Source organism: Sus scrofa, chromosome 2, assembly GCF_054392235.1.
Source record: "Sus scrofa isolate SSC_HxYL_T2T_F1_AM1 chromosome 2, Sscrofa_HxYL_maternal_Yorkshire_Landrace_v2.0, whole genome shotgun sequence".
In the NCBI taxonomy this organism is placed as follows: Eukaryota; Metazoa; Chordata; class Mammalia; order Artiodactyla; family Suidae; genus Sus; species Sus scrofa.
The window spans coordinates 69,085,491-69,106,308 of NC_139384.1; the positions used below are offsets into that span (position 1 = coordinate 69,085,491).

Here is a 20,818-nt window from a genome sequence, read left to right on the forward strand (position 1 = left end):
AATGGTGCAAAGACACGTTGCGCCTTCCCACCACTGTATCTTTGCCAGAGCTGTTGCCATAACCTGGCTACAAGCTCTTTCTACCCACCCAAATTCTTCCACCTCTCAAGGGTCTCTGCCAGACTGCCTCCTTCAGGAAACTTTTCAGACCCCTTTCTTCCCTAAACATTCATTGTTGATCCCTCTAGCTCCCCAGGAATATATTTTCTCTCTTCTCAAGTCTAGAGTTGCACTTTCAAGGCTCAAGTATCAAATCCTCCTTTTAAGCACTGGGCCACTCTGGTCCTCAGTTTCCTCATCTGACCAATGGGAACAGTGACAGCACCCACCGCCTCCCAAAGGTCTTAGTGAGATGAGGCTGGTACAGTGCTGGGCACAAGGCCTCCTCACAGTGGTGAGGGCTCAGCAAACAGCCCTGGCAGCCCCCATCCACCCTGCCCAGGGGATCCTGGGGTGAGGCTGCACCAGGCACTGCCGCCCAGGCCAGCATCTGGAGCTGACTCAGAGCCAACTGCTGGCCTGATTCCCAGTCCTGGCAAAGCCCCCAGCAGTGTCTGGCTCTCTCGGGCTGGGCTGGCAGCCGAGGGTCCTGGGAGGGGCTGTCTTGGGCCTGTGTCTCCTATCCGAACCTCTGGATTCCAATCTTGCTCCCATGCCAGCGCCAGAGAAATCTTTCTAATACAGCCTCACATCTTTCTCCCACTCACACTTCCCCCATGGCTCCCCAGTGTCCTCTGAGCTGTCAGTTAAAAAGGGCAATCTGCTGGCCTCCAGTCCTGCCTTGGTCCAACAAGACTGGGGCATTCTTGTCTGGCTTATCTTCCCTGATTACAGCCTCCTTCATGCCAGTCAGGGCCCCAGCACCACCCAGAAAAGAGCTACCAATACCAACAATAGATGAAAAGAAACAGACATTCCAGGGGTACTCCCTGAGTCCTGAGGAAGCAAAAACTTCATGCCCCTTTCCCAGATAAGGAAACTGAGGCTGCCCAAGAGCTCCCAGCAGAGCCTAATGCAAACCCCAAACCCAGCACTCTCATCCACTGTAAACCAAACTGTCTTTGGAGGGGGTGGTGGCTGGGGGTGGCTTCTATTTTCTCTTTGCTGGGCTGAAGTTTCTGCAGCGAGCATGCACGCCTCATACAATTAAAAAGCATTTAAAAATAAATCTAGGTGCTTCATGACATTAAATGAAATTTTGAATAAATGTAGGTGCTGTTGTCAGGGTTCCAAAATACCAGATCCTCAACTCTCTTACACAGAAGGGCCAACGGGACCTCAGAGAGGGACAGCCCCTTGATGGGGTCACACAGTCATTCAGAGGCAAATCCAGGGACTCTGACCCTTGGGAAGGAGGTGGAGGTCCAGCCCCCCTACCCCCACCCTCAAGGTGGCAAGGTGGTGCAGGCCCCTTTAAGAAAGCAAGTGCTAGTAAGAGGAGCCCCAGCTGGGGAGGGAGAAAGGCCTGTTGCCAGGGGCAACCAGTTGCCTAGCAACTGGCTTCCACACAGGCTCAAGGCCTGCCTCTGAGGAAGGGGCTTTCTGCCCTGGTCCTTCTCTGATTCTCCTGTTCATACTTCCTCTGTGGTTCCCCATTAGCCTGGCCCTGAAGGAGGAGTCCTTGCGCCCTACACTGGCCACCCGGTGTCACAACTCTGGATTTTTTGCCCATGTTGTTCCTCCTGCCTGGAATGCCTTTATGACATCCTGGAAAGTCAGCCTCCAAAGCCTATGGCAAATAGCTGTATATCCTGGCTCCTCCTCTGGGCACACCCAAGACTGGACTCAGCCCTGGGGTGTCTTGCTGGCTCTGTCTTCCCCAGACTGGAGACCTCTCAGAGTCAGGGCTAGAATGGAGTCTCTTGGAGGCCCTAGCATCTCCCAGAGTTGGTGTTGGGGATATGGGGTGGTGGTGACTGGGAGGGAGAGAGTGGATGAATGAAAGAAAACAAGTCTGTGTCTCATTTTAGCTCCTTAAGTCAGAGTATGCAGTTCCCACTCTGGAGGGTAGACAGGTGAATGGGATCATAGGCGTCAAGTCAAGAAAACCCCCCAATTCTCCAGGATGGCAAAGAAGTGGAAATTCCCTGGCTGGAATGCTCCTGGATCCTGGAAGTTCAGTCTGGCCCTGGGTTTGAGCCCTGACTCTGTACTTTCTCATTGGGCAAGTTCAGGTCTGGGTAGACCCTAGTCTGTAGTCTCAGTCTCCCTATTCAAGCTTTGATTTGCCCAAGGTCACAAGGCCTGGGAGGTTTCAGGGTATAGATTCAAACCCAGGCTGATTCTTCCCACTTTAATTTCTAGCCACTATAGACTCCTCATCTGCCCTAGACTCTACCCACAAGCCACTAGGTCCCTCCATCTCCGTAAAAGCTCATCTAGCCCTTGCAGGAGACCAAGGCGAAATAAGAGTGGTTCTTACTTACCCAAAAATGCTCCCCAAAATATGACATCCTGATGGCTTCTGTGGTGATCCCTGAAGGCTCCTGTCTAGTGCCTGTCTGAACAGAGAGGCAAGTTTGAGCTGTAGCCTGAGGAGGGGAAATTCCAACTGTCCTCCTTGTGGAGGAGGGAGAAAGAGCATGGAGGAGGAACCAAAAGCCCCAAGGCTGGGAGTATGCCAGGGCTCCTGAAATGATTTGGCTCTGGGCATGGCCCTCACGTAGCTCCCAGCCCAGAGGAACAAAGCTGGATACGGATGCCCCCAGTCCTTTGGGGTCAGAGCTGTACTAAATGGAGGGACAGAGGCTGAGGGAGCTTAGACTGGAGGAAGGGGGATGGGAGTTGGGGTTTTTAAGCATGAATAGGAGTTCATGGGGGGGTACATATACTGGATGATCCCCAGCCTGGGTAGAAAAGCTCTAGGCCATTTCACAGTTGGAAAAAATGAGTTTTCCCCGCCCCCCAGAGGGGAAGCCACTTGCCAAGGTCACACAGCCAGGAACTGACAGTGGATTTGCACTCAGGCCAGCTGAATTCCAACCTGAGCACTCAGCTCCGCGATGGGCAGCTTCTGTGGGAAAAGGGTCTGGTGAGCGGCCACATGGGAGCTGAGGTCCCTGAAGTGTCCTTGAGGGTCCTTCAGGGTCTCCTGAATCCCTCTATAACAGTCCTCACCAGGACTGAAAGCTCACCCCTCACCATGGTGACCTAGCTGACACTGGTGTCCCCATGAGTCCCAACCCTGCCCCCTGGTAGCCAGTGTGTTCACCTGGTATTTGAGTCACTGTCCAGCTCCGTGCCTCAGTTTCCCCATCTGCAAAACAAGAGGGAATGCCTTGAAGGGGTCTTGCTGGAGGACCCCCAGCTTCCTGACAGAGGGGGCTGGGCCAAGCTGCTGGGCGAGGCAGGGACAGACACTTGGTGTCCTTGGCACGTTCTCAAGGTTGGGCTTGTCACTGGAGCCCAAAAGCCTCATCCATAATTCATGATCTCGCGGGCAGCTTAGCAGCAGCTGGGAGCCCAAGAGGCACAGTAGTAGCAGAGATAGGGCTGGTGACCGCAGGATGGGAAAGCTCCCTGGGCCTCACCAGGAAAGGACCGAACAAGGACCCTGGACAAGGCTGTCCCTCACTAAGCCTCAGTTTCTTATCTTGAAAGTGATTAGTTTAATTTGACTCTTTACCATCTAGCCCCTGGTCCCTTGTTTTCTGTAAGTCTCCCAGCACCCACCATGGGCCCACCTGGCCAGGGTCACGTCAGGGTCCATGAGATGATTCACCTCTGGGCCTGATCCCTGAGGAGCCCCCAGTCTAGGAGAACAGAGATGGTTCTCCTAGACCACAGATACCTGGTTCTTCAGGGTCAAGGCTGAACCAAATGGAGGAACAAAGACTAGGGTACTTGGACTAAAAGAGGGGACACGGGAGTTGGGGTTTTTAAGCATGAATAGGAGTTCACCAGGCAAACAATTATTTGATTCAACAATAATTTTCATTCCCAGCCACCACCCTGTGCTGGGCAATGCTGGGGCCCCTGAGAAACTTCAGCCACCAGTGTAGCCCCTGAGGAAACCCATTCCAGCTGGGGCCATGCTAAGCTGATATCCCAAGGGGGAAAACCCTAAATTCCCATTGCATTTCTTAGCTTCTGGCCATGACCTAGACCCTGAGCATCCCCAAATCCCTTAGAGCTATGCTATCTGATAGGGGAACCACTAGCCCTATGTGGCAACTTAATTTTAAATTAAATAAAATTAGATACAATTAAACCCTCAGCTCCTCAGTTGTGCCAGCTTTGTTAGCAGGGCTCAGTAGTCACATGGGGCTGGTGACCACTGTATTGGACAGCACAGAAAAAGTTCTACTAGACAGTGCTGCTCTAAAGGATCCTAGGAGCCAGTGGGCCCAAGTTCCCCAGAAACCAACAATCTTGCTACTGTTTTTACAACTCCCACTAGACTGCCCCACCCCCCACAACACACGGAGCACCAGTAAGTGTGCGGCGCTGTGCCCAGCTCTTCACAGGTACCAGTTCATTCAACCTTCACAGACATACCATGGGGCTCAGTCCCTACTTTACAGATGAGGAAACTGAGGCACAGAGCGGTCACTCACTGTCCCTGGGTCACTATGATTTTGTCCCTCACCCATCTGTCAAAGAATCCTGTTCAGAACTACCACAGGGAGGATCTGGGTCTCCCTGTCCCCTCGACCACCCTGCAATGCGTCCCACCACTCAGAGCCATAATGGGGGGCAGGGAACGGAGCAAAGGGTAGCCCTGCGCAGGCCCCCGCCCGGCCCAGGAAGTGACACCTCCTGTTTTTCCGGAAACCCCTGCCAGGTAGAAGGGTCTCCTTCGGTTCCTGAGCAGGGGCAAGGAGGGGCAGTGGGGGCCTCCTGGCCAAGGTTCGAACTTACCAGACAGCCAGTGGGGCCAGGGCCCCTGCCAGATGGGGCGGGCACCAGGAGATAGCCACGTGGTCCCTGCCACTTCCGTTAGCACCAGGCAGAGGCCCGTGTGTCTGGGGGACAGGAAACTCACCCTGCCCCGCCCACCGCCCAACCGCCACCTCACCTTCCCCCTCTCCAGACCAGCACCCATGGGACTTCCCTGGAGCCCTGCAGGCCCTGGGTGGGTACACTGAGGCTGAGTCCCCCTGGTTCAGGCTATTATTACCAAGCAAATAATCTTGACAACAATTGTGAAATAACAGCACCCACAAACTGAGCACCAACCCTGGGCTAAGCATTCCACATCTCAGCATTCTGAGGTGGGCCAGTGATGCCTGCTTCCTGGGGGGAACCCAAGACTCAGCGAGGGGACACCACAGGCCCAAGGCTGCACAGCCTGTGAATGGAAGGACTAAGACTCGAACACAGGGCCGCTTTAGGACTTTTATAGGCCTGAGGCATTTCTGCTTTCATGGGCCCCTTCCTCCACTAAAAACAAAAGAAAATTTAAGCTATATTTTACAACTGTGTTTAGCATAGAAACAAATATATTAATACCATATAGTAAATGTTTTCTTTGACCCCAAAGCTTGCTTTACTTTTTTTTTGTTTTCCTCTTTTGATTTTAAAAGAAATTAAACCACCTTCAGGGACCTTTAAAAGTATTGAGACATGGTGATCACCTGTCTAGTGGTCACTGTGTCTGACGAAGTCATCCTTGCTCAAACCTAGGTCTCCCACCCTCCGTAGCACCAGGGCAAAGCCCAGAGATGGACCTTGACTTGCCCAAGGTCACACAGCAGCTTGTCAGCTGACCCGGATGCCCCCATCCTCTGGCTGCCAGAAATGAGGGACAGAGTCCTTCCCTGGGGTGGGGGGCGGTAGTGGCGTCTAATACAGGCTTGGGGTGCTGCCTGGAGATCCAGCCTCCCAGCACCAATTCCCGAAACCCTGGGGCTTTATGCCAGTCCAGGTCCAGGAACAGACAAAACATGACAGGAACCAAGTCAGCAAAGAAGGCAAGGCTCCCGCTCCTGACCGGTTATCCAGAGCCCCTGACCTCTCACTGGGTGACCTAGGGTTGCCCCTGACCTCTCTGGGCCTCTGGGGTCCTGCAACATAGGATCTGTCATTTGCTCCCCTGGGACTCCAGTTTGCTCACAGTAGGGCCAGTTTGGGGTTTTTCTCTTCATTTCCAGTGACCGGCCTCTTGGCTATGCTGTTTCCAGGACCAGCTCTGTCATGCACTTCCTCCCCTCTAGTGCTGGCCATCCAGGGCTGTGACCATTTACACAATCTGTCTTGATTCTCATAGTGGCACTTGGAGGCAATGTCTCAACTCAGCCATCGCCCTCAAGAAGGCAAGTGAAGCAACAGCCCCGTGTCTCACAGTGACCGGCCATGAATGGCATCTAAGCTCCCGCTCAGGAATTATTCAGTCTTCTCCACTGCTCCCCTCCCTCTCCATCACTTTACTTGGCAAACACCTATTGAGCACCAACTGTGTACCTGAATCCCTAGCTCTGAAGACACCGCAGGCGACACATTTGCAGACCTCCCCTCTCCTACCCCTGCCCCTACCTGTGCCATCTGTGACCCCATTTGTGCTCAGTGACATTGTAATTAGTATTATAATTACAATATGTTAACGATTACAGTATTATAATGATCATGTCTGCATTTACAGCACCCCCACTTTCTGAGTCGCCTCTGACCTTCCAAGGGGGATTCATCCTGTTTCACAGCAGAATACACCAAACTGCAGGTGGCAGAGCCACATGCAGGAGAGATGGATTTGAACCCAGAAGTGGTGGGCTCCCAGCTCCACTACAGGGATGGAGCTCCAGGTGGGAGGCACTGGGGAGAACCAGTCCCAGTGCCTCCCACCTCTTCCTGCTCTGGATCCCGCCCAGGAACTGGCTTGCCCCTGGTGTAGGTGAAGGTATGTGGGTCAAGGTGTGCCCCAGGCAGTCCCGCCGGTGTGACCAGGGAGGCAGAGTCCCTATTCCGATGATGGCAGCTTGGTAAGATGTTTTATTGTCTGGCAGAGCAACCCCTCCAGCAATGCCAGAGTGTGACTATCAACCCATTTGCAGTGCAGTAAACTGAGGCTCAGAGGCCAGCAAGCCATTGCTCTCTCACCTCCAACTCCCAACATCTAAAGCAAAAGAGTGGAGTCACAATTTGACAAAAGATGGGGTGGGTGGGTTTGAGAATCTGTAGAATACAGGCTCCAAGCCTCCAACCCCATTTTCAAATGAAAAAACCAAGGCTCAGGAAGGTCTGTCACCTGCCCAAGGTCACTAGAGAGGCAAGTCCATCCAAAGCCATGTCCTGGTCCCCACTGCGGCTGGGGCGGGCGAATTCTGGGATATGAGGCAGATGGAGGGGCTGCCCACCCCCTAACCCTCCTCCGCACCCCACTTGCATTCAGCCTCCAGCAAGATCCTGATTTACCTCGATTTATTTTAATCTCTGGGAACAGATGCTGGCTGCCTACCCCCCCCCCCAAACCGACTGAAGCAGGGACCACCCCCAAGTCCACGCTTCAGGACCTTCCAGGCATGGCCTGGCCTGTGGCTACCAGGTAAAGGACCCCACACTGACCCCTCCCCAAAATTCCAGCCTTGAGGTTCCTGCAGAAGATGCTAGTGAAACGCCACCCCGCCCCCGACCCGCCCCATCCTTGTGGTAGGGGGCTGGAAAAGGACACTCAAGAGGAGGGGCCAGGGGACCCCTTGCTTTTTGGCCAGGCCTAGATAGGGGTTCATAGCAGAGAAAAGGAGGAAGGGGTTCCTCATCTCTTTACCCAGGGGTCTGCAGACCGGTGCTGAGAAGAAGGAATTTGGGGGTGGTCTCCATTTCGGTTGTCCTGGTCCTAAGCTGGAGAGAGAGAGGCATCCCCATTTTGCAGCCCCGGAACCTAGACCTAGATCCAGGCTTAGAATAAAGGGATTTGGGGAGGGGTCTTGCTTTATAGCTGCCCGGATGCACGCTCCAGTTCTAGGCCAGGAGATGGAAGGTTTGGGAGCGGCCTCTATCTCCCTCCGCGGACCCCCGATTATGGCCCGGGGTAGGACCGGGTGCCCACAGCGCAGCCCCCCACCCCCTGTTCGCCATCCCTCACGCCCAGCCGCGCCTTTGACCTCCGGGACCCGCAGGGCCGCCAGACACGATGCGCCTGGGGTACTGCGCATCCAAGAGGGTTTCGGGGGTGTCTCCCGGGCAGCACTCACCTCCCGAACTCGGGCCGAGCCCCGCGCCCGCGGCCACCTGCGGCTCGGTCGCTGACACCCGAGCCTGCCCCGCCCCTCCCTCCGCGGCTGCGGCGCGGCCACAGGATGGCTCCGCCCCTGGGGCGTGGTCGAGAGAGTCCCCACCCCCACGGCGGCCTGGGAGGCAGGGGCGGGTTCTGAGTGCTCGCGGCCAGCCATTGGGCCATTTAGGCGGCCAGCTCCTTCAGCCCAGTGCACTGATTGGCTGAGTCAGAGAAGCGGCTCTTTTTTTAATCTATCCCCCACAACCACCCGCAATTATTTGCATAATTTAAAGCGATAAGTCCTGCTCCGTCCACCTGACACCGGGTGGGAAGGGTGACTACAGTTTATTGAGTGTGCCAAACACTAAGAAGGACTCCTTTGACTCCCTCCTAAAAGTCTGTGAGCAGGACATTATTGATTTTCATTTTACAGATGGGGAAACTGAGGCTCAGAGAAGACTCCAGTAGGCCACACAGCAAGTACACAGCCTTCTGAGGCTGAATGCTCAGGATCTGGCCCCAGGGGTGGGGAGACCATCCTTTTTTTTTTTTTTTTTTTGGTCTTTTCTAGGGCCGCACCCGCAGCATATGGAGGTTCCCAGGCTAGGGGTCCAATCAGAGCTGTAGCCACCATCCTACGCCAGAGCCACAGCAACTCCAGATCCGAGCCCTGTCTGTGACCTACACCACAGCTCACTGAGCAAGGCCAGGGATCGAACCCACAACCTCATGGTTCCTAGTCGGATTCGTTAACCACTGAGCCACCATGGGAACTCCCGGGGAGAACCATCCTTAACAATGTTGTTAACATCACAAATCTGAAAGGCTCAGGTGCCTTGCCTTCAACTGAGTTCTCATAAAATGAGATTTATACAGTGCCTGTCTCCATCCACCCTCCACTTGGATACCGAGCTGATCTGACTGCCTCCAGGCCTGTCCTCCACCAACTTCCTCAGCTTAGAAAGGCGTCTCAGGAACCTGGCCAGAGGCCTGGAATTCCCGAGGAGTCTCCTCTTCCTTTCATCATCCACGTTGGTCCTGCTAGCCCTGTGACTCTGAAACACCCCAAATTTACTCATTTTTCTGTAACCTGTAGTGACCTGAGCCCAGGCCTAGTCATCTCCAGTCTTGACGCTGCCCGGGCTTCCTACTTGGACCTCTGGTTGCCTCCACCTCTGCCCCAGACAATCCATGTTCCCCATGGCAACTACAGGGTTTTTTAAAAGTAAACTTAAAAATTTTTTTTTTTTTTAGGGCTGCACCTGTGGCACATGGACGTTCCCAGGCTAGGGGTCAAATAGGAGCTGCAGCCTAAACCGCAGCCACAGCAATGCCAGATCCCAACCACATCTGCAACCTATGCTGCAGCTTGTAGCATCAGGTTCTTGACCCACTGAGCCACAACGGAAAATCCTAAAAAGTTTTTTTATTAAAGTATAGTTGATTAACAGTGTTCTGTCAATTTCTGCTGTACATCAAAGTGACGCAGTGTATGTATATATTCATATATATTCTTTTACCCATATTATCTTCCATATGTTCTATCCCAAGAGATTGGATAGTTCCCTGTGTTGTTCAGCAGGACCTCATTACCTATCTATTCCAAAGGTAATAGTTTGCATCTACTAACTCCAAACTCCCAGTCGATCCCACTCCCCTCCTACCCCCCCCCCCCGCTTTGGCCGCCACAAGTCTGTTCTCTTATGTCTGTGAGTCTATTTCTGTTCTGTAGATAGGTTCATTTGTGCCATATTTAAGATTCCACGTATGTGATATCATACAGTATTAGTCTTTCTCTTTTTGATTTACTTCACTTCATATGAGAATCTCTGGTTGCATCTATGTTACTGCAAATGGCATTATTTCATTCTTTTATGGCTGAGTAGTACTCCATTGTGTATGTGTATCACATCTTTATTCATCTGCCAATGAACTTTTAGGTTATTTCCATGTCTTGGCTGTTGTGGATAGTGCTGCTGAGAACATAGAGGTGCATGTTTTTTTCCTTTCTTTTTTTTTTTTTAGGGCCAGACGTGTGGCATTTGGAGGTTCCCAGCTAAGGGTCTAATCGGAGCTGTAGCTGCCTGCCTACACCACAGCAACGCCAGATCTGAGCCTCGTTTGCGACCTACACCACCCTCATGGCAATGTTGGATCCTTAACCACTGAGCGAGGCCAAGGATTGAACCCGCAACCTCAGGGTTCCTAGTCAGATTCATTTCCACTGCGCCACAACAGGAACTCCACATGTATCTTTTTGAATAAAAGTTTTGCCTGGATACATGCCCAGGAGTAGGATTGCTGGATCATATGATAGTTCTATATTTAGTTTTCTGAGCAACCTCCATACTGTTTTCCACAGTGGTTGTACCAATAAAAATAAACTTTTAATTTTAGAATAGTTTTCCATTTACAGAATTATTGAGAAGATAATACAGCAAGTTCCTGTGTATCCCACACTCAATTTCCCTTATTATTAACATCTTATGTTAGTATGGTCCATTTGTCACAATTAGTATACTAATACTGAGACATTAATTAAAATATATACATTGTTCATATTTTTCTCAGTTTCTCTTCATGTTCTTTTTTTGTCCCAAGATCCCATCCAGGATCATCTTGTCATCATGTCTCCTCAGGCTCCTCTGGGCGAAGACAGTTTCTCAGACTTTCTTGGCTTTGATGACTGTGACAGTTTTGAGAACTAGTCAGGTGTTTGTAGAATGACCCTCGATCAGGATTTTTAAAAAATTTTGTTTCAAGTTGAACTATATTTGACCTATAACTGGGTAAATTTAATGTGTAGAACATGTGGATTTGATACTTTTTTTCTTTTTCTTTTTCTTTTAAAGCCACACCCACAGCATATGGAAGATCCCAGCATATGGAAGTTCCCGGGCCAGGGCCTGAGCCACAGCTGTGGTGACGCCAGATCCTTTAACCCATTGTTCTGGGCCAGGATCGAACCTGCACCTCCCCAGCAACCGGAGCTGCTGTAGTCAGATTCTTAACCCACTGGGTCATAGCAGGAATTCCTGATTTGATACATTTCTGTATTGTAATATGATTGCCCACAATTGGAATTTGTCTGATGTTTTTCTCTGGATTAAACTGGGCTGATGGGTTTGGAGAAGATCACAAAGGTGAAGCCCCCTTCTCATCACACCATGTCCAGGGCACATGCCATCAATGTGGATTTTCTTTCTTTCTTTTCTTTTTTTTTTTTTTGGTCTTTTGAGGGCCATGCCCGTGGCATATGGAGGTTCCCAGTCTAGGGGTCTAATCAGAGCTGTTGCCGCCAGCCTACGCCAGAGCCACAAAAACGCCAGATCTGAGCTGCGTCAGTGACCTATACCACAGCTCACAGCAACGCTGGATCCTTAACCCACTGAGCAAGGCCAGGGGCCAAACCTGCAACCTCATGGGTTCTAGTTGGATTTGTTTCTGCTGTGCCATGACAGGAACTCCCAATGTGGTTTTTCACTCTGATGTTGAGGTCATGGCTGAGGTAGTGTCTGTCAGGTGTCTCCATGGTAAAATTACTCTCTTCCCCCTTTCTGGGCTGTACCCTTTGAAAGAAGTTACTATTTACAGCCTACACCTAAAGGATATGGAATCCTTCTCACCCTCCTTGAGGACGAATATTATTTGGAATGCCTCTGATGGAAAATATGTCTCTTCTCACCATTTATTTACCTATCCAATCATTCATCAGTAATGGACTCATACATATTTATTTTATACTTTGGGTTATAACTACTTTATTGATTTTCTTGTTCCAGCCATGATCACTGGAAGCTCATTCAATTGGCTCTCATGTCTCTCTCTCTCTCTATATATATATATATAAATATATAAAAAAAATATATATATATACACTCTTTTTAAAAAATATTGTTTTCCCAGAAATCATGGACTTGGAGAATAGACTTGTGGTTGCCAAGGGGGAGGGGGAGGGAGTGGGATGGATTGGGAGCTTTGGGTTCATAGATGCAGACTATTGCCTTTGGAATGGATTAGCAATGAGATCCAGCTGTGTAGCACTGGGAGCTATGTCTGGTCACTTATGATGGAGCATGATAATGTGAGAAAAAAGTATATATACATGTATGTGTAACTGGGTCACCATGCTGTACAGTAGAAGAAAAATAATGTATTGGGGAAATATAAATAAATAAATAAAAATAAAAAACTAAAAATATTCTTTTCCATTATAGTTTGTCATAGGCTATCTCATGTCCCTTGACACGCCCCCATCTAGCACATCCTGGGTTTGTTTTTGTTTTTTTTTTTTTTTTGGAAGTTCCTCTACTTTGTCTCTATGAAATGCTCCAAGTTCATCTGGTCCATTTCCTGCCCCGGTCCTAGAACCAGCCTTTCTCCAAGGAGCAGCCCTCGTGCCTTTCACTGGAGAGTACACTTAGACACCAAGATCGGGGCAGTAGGTGTGCTCATTGTTGCTGGGGTGTCTTGCTCCTAGGCCCTCTCAGCTGACACAGCAAGGGCATATATGTGTGTATACTAACCTGTGTATATACACAGATGTATAAATATTTCCATATGTCACTGTATCTTAAGTTAATCATGAGTTCATACAGATGTCTCTGCACCTAATCCATTACCAAAGGGATCCTCCTGGCCTCTCTCCTTGTCTACCTGTAACCTCCCACCCCAACTGTGAGAAACCTGGCTCCTACCATCTGCTCTTCAATCGTTTATTTGTTCCATCCAGGAGCACAAGTATAGTGGCTTCAGGGTGTTAATTCATACCCACAGAGAGGTTTTCAAACAGAAACTGATCACCTGCCTCTTTAGCCCCAAAACCTCAGTAAGACCTCACCCCCCTCACCAAGTCCTCCAAGCCAGTGCAGTTAGACCATGCCCCCTCATGGCAGTCCCAACATAATCGGTCTCACCTCAGGGCCTTTGCACCTACTGTTCCCTCTGTCTGGCATGCTCTCCTCCCAGCTCCCCATCTGACTGGTAACTTAGCTCTCAGTTCCTGCATGGAAGCTCTGATCTGGCTTCCTTCCAGCCCAGAACTCGCCCCCAGGGTTGGGGCATTGTTGGGTTTGGCTCTGAAGGCCCTGGCACCACCCACACCAGCGAGGTGGGACTTAAACTGCCTTCATACCCCCATACACACCTCCCTCAAGCCTGAGCCAGGGGCAAGGTGGGGAAGGGACCTTTGCTTCTTGTTTTACAGGCAAGGGGACTGAGGCTGGTGGACATGCCAGGGGTGGGGCTTGACCTAGGTGCACTGATGCCTAAGCTCTCCTTTGTCCTGACCTTGGATCCCAAAAGCTGCTGTGAGGATATGGGGAGGAGAGGATGCAGAACAGGCCTGTCTGGTGTTGGGAAAGGAAACTTGGGAGTCTAGTTGCAGCCAATGCAGCCTGAGGCTAACTGGAGGTTCAGGCCAATTTTCTTCTTCCTTTTTTTCTTTTTTGGCTGCTCTGAGGCATATGGACTTCTCAGGCCAGAGATCAGATCCAAGCTGCAGCTGCCACAATGAGGAATCCTTAACCCACTGTGTCCAGGCTGGAATGGAACCTGCATCCTCAGAACTCTAGAGATGCTGCCAATCCTGTTGCACCACAGGGGAAATACCTGCGCTAGGCCGATTTTCTTGTTTCTGAGATTAGGTACAGGGTGTGTGGGGAGGAGCAGAGAGGTTAAGTAATGTACTCAGGGTCACATCCAGGGTCACTGCCAAGCCAGGATACAACCATTTCCTGCCTACATACTATGTGCCAGAAAGCAGAAGGGCACCTACCTTGTCCTGTCCCAGCAGCAGCCCAGGTTATAGACTAGAAGGTAGCACAAGAGGTGAATTACTAGTGGACAGGGTGGCATCTTATTTATTTGTCTTTTTTTTTAGGGCTCCACCCATGGCATATGGAAGTTTCCAGGCTAGAGGTGGGATCGGAGCTGCAGCTGCTGGCCTATACCAGAGCCACAGCAACGCGGGATCCGAACTATGTCTGAACTACGTGGCAACTCACAGCAATGCTGGATCCCTAACCCACTGAGCGGAGCCAGGGATAGAACCTGCCTTCTCATGGATACTAGTCGGATCATTACCCTGAGCCACAATGGGAACTCCCAGGGTGACATTTTATTTATTTATTTATTTTATTATTATTATTTTTTTCTATTTCTTTGGGCTGCTCCCACGGCATATGGAGGTTCCCAGGCTAGGGGTTGAATCGGAGCTGTAGCCACTGCCCTGCTCTACAGCAACTCGGGATCCGAGCCGCGTCTGCAACCTACACCACAGCTCATGGCAATGCTGGATCGTTAACCCACTGAGCAAGGGCAGGGACCGAACCCGCAACCTCTTGGTTCCTAGTCGGATTGTTAACCACTGCACCACGACGGGAACTCCCCAGGGTGACATTTTAAAGGTAAAGGGGCTAGTTCCCATCATGGCACAACAGAGAGAATCTGACTAGGAACCACGAGGTTGCGGGTTCAATCCCTGGCCTTGCTCGGTGGGTTAAGGATCCGGGGCTGCCGTAGCTGTCATGTAGGTCTCAGATGTGGCTCGGATCTGGCATTGCTGTGGCTGTGGCCTAGACTGGCAGCTGTAGCTCGGAGTAGACCCCTAGCCTGGGAACCTCCATATGCAGTGGGTGTGGCCCTAAAAATAAATACATAAAATAAAGGTAATGGGTCAGGAAGAGCCAGAGGAGGGCCCGGGGGGTTGGGGACCAGAGGGAGAGAAGGGAGGGCTTCCTGCAGAAGGGGCCCTAGCAGGGAGGGTTTGGAAGATGAGAGGTTTTGTGTTGCTCTTTCTGGAAGAGGCTACCCCACCCTCCTCCCTCACAGCCCCTCAAGATAACTGCCCTGGCCACACCCCACCAGAGACCCAGTCCCCCCAGCCAAATTCCCTCCAGAAGCTCTAGCAACTCCATGTGCCAAATTTGGCCTGCTGGCAGCTCCCCAGCTTGGCTCTGTCTCTCCCCTCCCCCAGCCCTTTGAAAGGGAAGTACCAACTGCTCAGTAAGGTGTCCAGGCAGCTGTAGGGCCGCCCCGCCCCCGCAGCTCCCCGTGTTCTGGGAGTCTCCTCTCGGTTCCTCTAAAAGGCCAGGCCTCTGCTTCTTCTGGTTCCTCTGCCAGACATGCTCTCCAGTCATCCCCTAACGGGGCTTAATCCTCCTGAAGTTTTGCCCCACCTCCAGGAACAGGAGCTCCCTCTGGCGCCCAGTGCCACCCCTGCCACACCCTCCTGTGTGTCTGGCTCCCCTGCTTGACACCATTTGCCTCTCGAGGGCAGCATCCAGTATTTGTTGACTGATGGGTGAATGGTGGATGGTAGCATTCCAGGGAGGGGACACTGCGGGTGTGCAAAGGCCTGGAGGCTTGATCTGGATGTTGAAGCAACACTGAGAGATCGGGGGCGGCTGCGGATCAAACTCAGGGTGAGTATCGGGGAGGGGCTGTCGTGAAGCAGGAGGCACAGAGCGGGTGCCCGGGCCAAGGTCGCACATCTGGCTCCTGCCTCATGCTCCAGGGTTCCCAGGTGCTTTTGGCTGCTGCCAGGATATTTTTAGTGCATGCTCAAGCTCCGCAGAGGCTGGGCCAGACAGCTGTCAGGAGGGATTGGGGGAGAGAGAGGAAGAAGAGAGGCACAGAGGAAAGAGAAAGAGAGAAGAGAAAAGGGGTGGGGTATGTGTTGGGGGGAAACTGCAGGCCCCACATTGTTCTAGCAGGTAGTTGGGACTCAGAGTAATGCCCCAGACCTGAGTTGGCAAACCACAGCACATGAGCCAAATCCAGCCCACTGGCCTCTTTCTGTAAATAAAGTTTTATTGGAATGTAGCTATTTATTTCCATTTGTTCAACCACAGCAGAGCCAAGGTCTGGATGGACTATATGGCCCACGACGCCACAAAAGAAGTTAACTTTCTGCCTTTTTACTCAAAAGCTTGTCAACCTCCTGCCAGGTCAAAACCATCCCTTTGGAGTTCCCATCGTGGCTCAGCGGTTAGCGAACCTGACCAGCATCCACGAGGACGCAGGTTCGATACGTGGCCTCACTCAGTGGGTTAAGGATCCAGTGTTGCTGTGAGCTATGGTGTAGGTCGCAGACGCAGCTTGGATCCTGCCTTGCTGTGGCTGTGGCCTGGGCTGGTGGCTATAGCCTCGATTAGACAGACCCCTAGCCTGGGAACCTCCATATGCTACGTCCCTAAAAAGACAAAAAGACCAAAACCAAAACAAAAACTATCCCTTTGGGGGGAACTTGGTAGTTATTTGTTTATTCGTTCTCACCACTATTTCTGATTTTTCTCCTTCTAGGTACCAGAGAGCAGGGTACTTTTCAGCACCTGAGTTAGGCAGTCATGTGACTCGCTTTGGCCAATGAAATGAGAGGAAATGGCAGAAAACTTCCTGGTGGAAGCTCTTAGGAGCTGGTGCCTGATTTGCCATGCCCCCTTCCCTTGTCTTGCCACCTGATGTTCTGGGTGGCCTAAATTCTGTCACATAGGACTGCTGAGTGAGGGTGATGAGAAACACAGCGACATCAGAAATCTGAAGGGCAGGAAAAGAGCCACCAAGTATTAAGGGCAAAATCCCAGACCCCCCTCTCTCCCCTCAACACACACGTAGCTTATTAAAATAAAAACATAATCAAAGTGGACATCTTTCTAGGAATATAAAGACAGATCAATGTTAGAAAACCTATTACTAGGTTAAAAAAAGATAAACTTATTCTCTCCAATGGTTCTTTATTTATTTCGAGGCTCTGTTATTACATGCATACAAGTTCAGAATGGTTACATCCACTTGATGAATTAAGTTTTGACTTGTTAACCCTTATTTCCAATAATATACCAAAATTATAACTTTATTAGTATGGGTATATCGGTTTTAATTTTTTTCTTTAGCATTTGCCAGGCTTATTTTTTCCCATCCTTTCAAACTTTCAGGATCTTCATATCTGGATGTTTCTTATAAACAGCATAAAATTTGAATTAAAAAATATATAGTCTGACAACCCCTGTCTTTTAACTAGAGTTTTTGGTGCATTTACATTTATTTTAATTAATGGCAAGTTTTTATGTATTTCCATTACCTTATTATTGTGCTTTCTATTTGTATCTCCTTTCCTATGGAAGGACTATTTTGAAGTATCACTTTTTCATTCTAATCCCCCCCCCACTAATTTGGAAGTTCTAGATTAGTTCTATTCTAGTATTTATGGTAACTATTAATATTCCTACTATGCTCAACTAATAGGTTACTCTCCTCTCAAACAATACAAGATTTTAAGACCTCACTCCACTCAGTTCTTATTTGCCACTGTTACCCAAATTTAATTAGTTTTTAATCCTAGGCACTGGACATTATAATTCTTGTTATTGAGGGTGATGTTTCTTTAGCTGCACCCATGTATTTCCCAATTTTTTTGCTTTTTCTTTTTGCAAGTCAGCCTTTCCACCTGGGTCATTTTCTTTCTGCCTGAAATAATTACCTCAGAATTTCATTCAGTGAGGGGCTTTAATTCTCTCTGACCCTCCAGAGATATTTCTATGGAGTGAGAACTTCTGGGTTGCTATTTTCTCTTAGCATTTTAAAGGCAGTACCCTACTGTGTCATCAATTTCATGTTGTGGATCTGAGGAGCTAGCTGGCTCAGTCTGCCTTGCTTTACTTGTTGACTTTGTTTTTTGGGTTTTTTTGTTTGTTTGTTTGGTCTTATTTTTTTTAGGGCCACACCCACAGCATATGGAGGTTCCCAGGCTAGGGGTCAAATTGGAGCTACAGCTGCCAGCTTATGCCACAGCAATGCAGGATCCCAGCCATGTCTGCAATCTAAACCACAGCTCATGGCAATGCTGGATCCTTAACACACTAGGTGAAGCCAGGGATCGAACCCACAACCTTGCAGGTACTAGTGGGATTCATTACCACTGAGCCATGACAGGAACTCTTAGTTCTATTTGGTTATTATATAAATATTACTCTCTCTTACTTTTTGTTCACATTTCAGGATTAAACACAGCAAAGACAGGTCTTTGCTGCTGGCATTCAAAGGTTCTGATGCTGGCTCATATTTCCTGGGATATGACTGGGGGAAATCTTTAAAACTGGAGTTGAAGTTTCTTCCAACAGACTCTCCAGATCACTCCTATCCTGGACTGCTTTAAACCATGTCATCCACTCAAGTTTGCTTTCCTTTCTTTTTTTATTAAACAAATTTGTATTTATTAATTTATGGCTGTACCTGTGGCATGCAGAAGTTCCCAGGCCAGGGATCAAACCTGAGCCATGGCAGGGACAACGACAAACCCCTGACAGCTGGTTCACCAGGTCATTCCTTGCTTTTCATTCTCAGGGAGATATTTTGATTTCTATTTCATGCTTGAAGGCCTTTATGTGTAACACACCATAGTGAAAGTCCATGAAAACAGAAGATCAAATCTGCCTTGTCTAACACAAAAGCCACTTCCCTCCTGGGACTCCTGTCTGCACTAACTTTGTGACCTCTGACTGTTCCTTATTTTCTGGTTGCTCACTGATCAAGACTGAATTCACTTTTAGCCAGCCATTTTAAGTTGTAGCCTACTAACTGGTCAGAAGCAGAAGATGACAGGGTCTGTCAGGCATGTGTCTGAGCCCCTTCCATGGAGATTCTAGAACTCCAAGAGGAATGAGAATGCAAACGTAACTTTTCATGAAGGAAAAAAATAAAAATTAAGGAGAAAGAACCTGCCTGATGAGCTATTAAGGTTCATAAAGCCATGCCAATGACAACGAGGAGATGGTTTGGTGAAAAACTGGCAATGGATTAGAACAGATTCGGAAATAAACAACAACAAACGTGTAATCTATTCAGGGAGGAAGGAGTGTTTCAAGTCTATAGACAGCACTGGACAGTCAGTGAACCCAGGGTGGGCAATCCCTACCTCTCTCTTCCTCCCAGAATAAGTCCTAGGTGGGTAAAAATAAACAGAAATTAAAAACCCTGGGAGAATGTGTGCCAACTGTGGGGAGAGCCTCTAAAAGCACAAGCAGAGACATTTGAAGACTGTGGTTTGAAGGTCATAAAAATAAAATGTTTACAGCAAAATCGCTTATAAACAAAACTGAAAGGTAAATGTGGAACAAAAGTTAACAACACAAAAGCTTATTAATGGTGAAAACGGTAAATTTTATGTTCTGTTTTTTTGAACCACAACTAAACATGTTAATATCCCTATTTAAAAAGAAACAATTATGATGTATGAATAAGAAAAGCATCTGATTTAAAACACTGAACTAGCTAAATAAAAATAAATATAAGCAAACGTCCCTGGTAAGGGAAGAAATGAAATAAGAATAAGGAGATAGCTCCTGTACTCAACAGTCTGGCCAAGATGAAAAATCAGGGTGATATGACCTCATGTATAAGCAGTAACCCACCTGAGACCTCAGACTAAGAAGACCCTCCTTATGCAGAATGGGGCGGGGGTAGGTATTGAGAGGTTAGGACTTGGCCATATGTTTTTCAAGGTCACCATTCAACCCAGGACAGATGACATCTTATTGAAAATGCTATCGAGGTGCTTCTGTACAGGCAGAACAGACAGATGGAGAGGGAGGTGCAGTCATCAGGAGATTGAGGTTTTCATAGACTTTAGGTTTCAGATTACTTTTTTTGTTTTTCTTTCAGGGCCACACCTTGGGCATATGGAAGTTCCCAGGCTAAGGGCTGAATCGGAGCTGTAGCTGCCAGCCTATACCACAGCCACAGTCACAGCAATGCCAGCTCCGAGCTGCATCTGCTACACTGCAGTTCACCGCAATGTCAAATCAGTTAGCAGCCAAGGTGAGTTTTGAACCATAGTCTGCACTGCAGACTACACCACAGTTCACTGCAATGTCAGATCCTTAACCTACTGAATAAAGCCAGAGAACGAACCCATAACCTCATGGATATTAGTCAGGTTTATAACCTGCTAAGCCACAATGGGAACGCCCAGATTACTTTTTTTTTTTCCCCCTGCTTTTCAGGGCCGTACTCGTGGCAAATGGAGGTTCCCAGGCTAGGGGTCCAATCGGAGCTACAGCTGCTGACCTACGCCACAGCCACATCAGATCTGAGCCGCATCTACAGCCTACACCACAGCTCACAGCAATGCCAGATCCATAACCCACTGAGCAAGGCCAGGGATTGAACCCACAACCTCAAGGTTCCTAGTCGGATTCATTAACCACTGCGCCACGACAGGAACTCCCAGATTACTTTTTAAGACCTTTCTGTAGAGTGAGATTTTCCTGTCATGAGTGCCAATTATTTCTGAGAGCAGAGGACAACTTTTGTTTAAAGGCTCTGGAACAAACAGACTGTGGTTGAAATCTCACCTTGGCCACTAACTGGTTTGTGTGGCTGGGGTGTGGTAGCTGCCTTCCCCGTCTATAGAGGGGCCCATCATGGTCGCTAGGTTGGGCTGGAGGGCCGTGGTCAGCAGCGAGCATCTCTGGCCATCGGTCATGACCTGAGAGGTGCCATCTCCCCTGGGCCTGGGTTTTCTCATCTGTGACATGGAGGCCAGAGCATACTAGACCTGGGGATTCCACAGAAGCTGTGCTCCCCGCCCCCAACCTGGGGACCCACATGGCAGCAATGACTGTCCAGGGTGCTGCCAAGTCTCCCGCCGGCAGAAGGAACGGAGGC

The 20,818-nt window shown here is 49.5% G+C and overlaps 1 protein-coding gene across 15 annotated transcripts in view; it reads right to left on the reverse strand.

Moving 5' to 3' along the window:
• FCHO1 (FCH and mu domain containing endocytic adaptor 1) overlaps positions 1 to 8,211 on the reverse strand; it is a 32,369-nt gene extending 24,158 nt beyond the window's left edge. For 5 of the 15 annotated variants that reach the window (XM_085010158.1, XM_085010154.1, XM_021083541.2 and 2 more), the window contains exons 1-5: positions 8,130 to 8,211; positions 7,703 to 7,776; positions 3,212 to 3,256; positions 2,925 to 3,013; positions 2,427 to 2,501 (exon numbers count right to left, since the gene is read on the reverse strand). In XM_085010158.1, the coding sequence (XP_084866284.1) occupies positions 2,427 to 2,453 (27 nt within the window). In that variant the 5' untranslated portion in view covers positions 2,454 to 2,501; positions 2,925 to 3,013; positions 3,212 to 3,256; positions 7,703 to 7,776; positions 8,130 to 8,211. Of the gene's footprint in view, positions 1 to 2,426; positions 2,502 to 2,924; positions 3,014 to 3,211; positions 3,257 to 4,860; positions 4,914 to 7,702; positions 7,777 to 8,129 lie in introns of those variants that run through there. The other 10 variants (XM_013987488.3, XM_013987487.3, XM_085010153.1 and 7 more) reach the window with 10 other exon arrangements.
• Between the last annotated feature and the right edge of the window lie 12,607 nt (positions 8,212 to 20,818).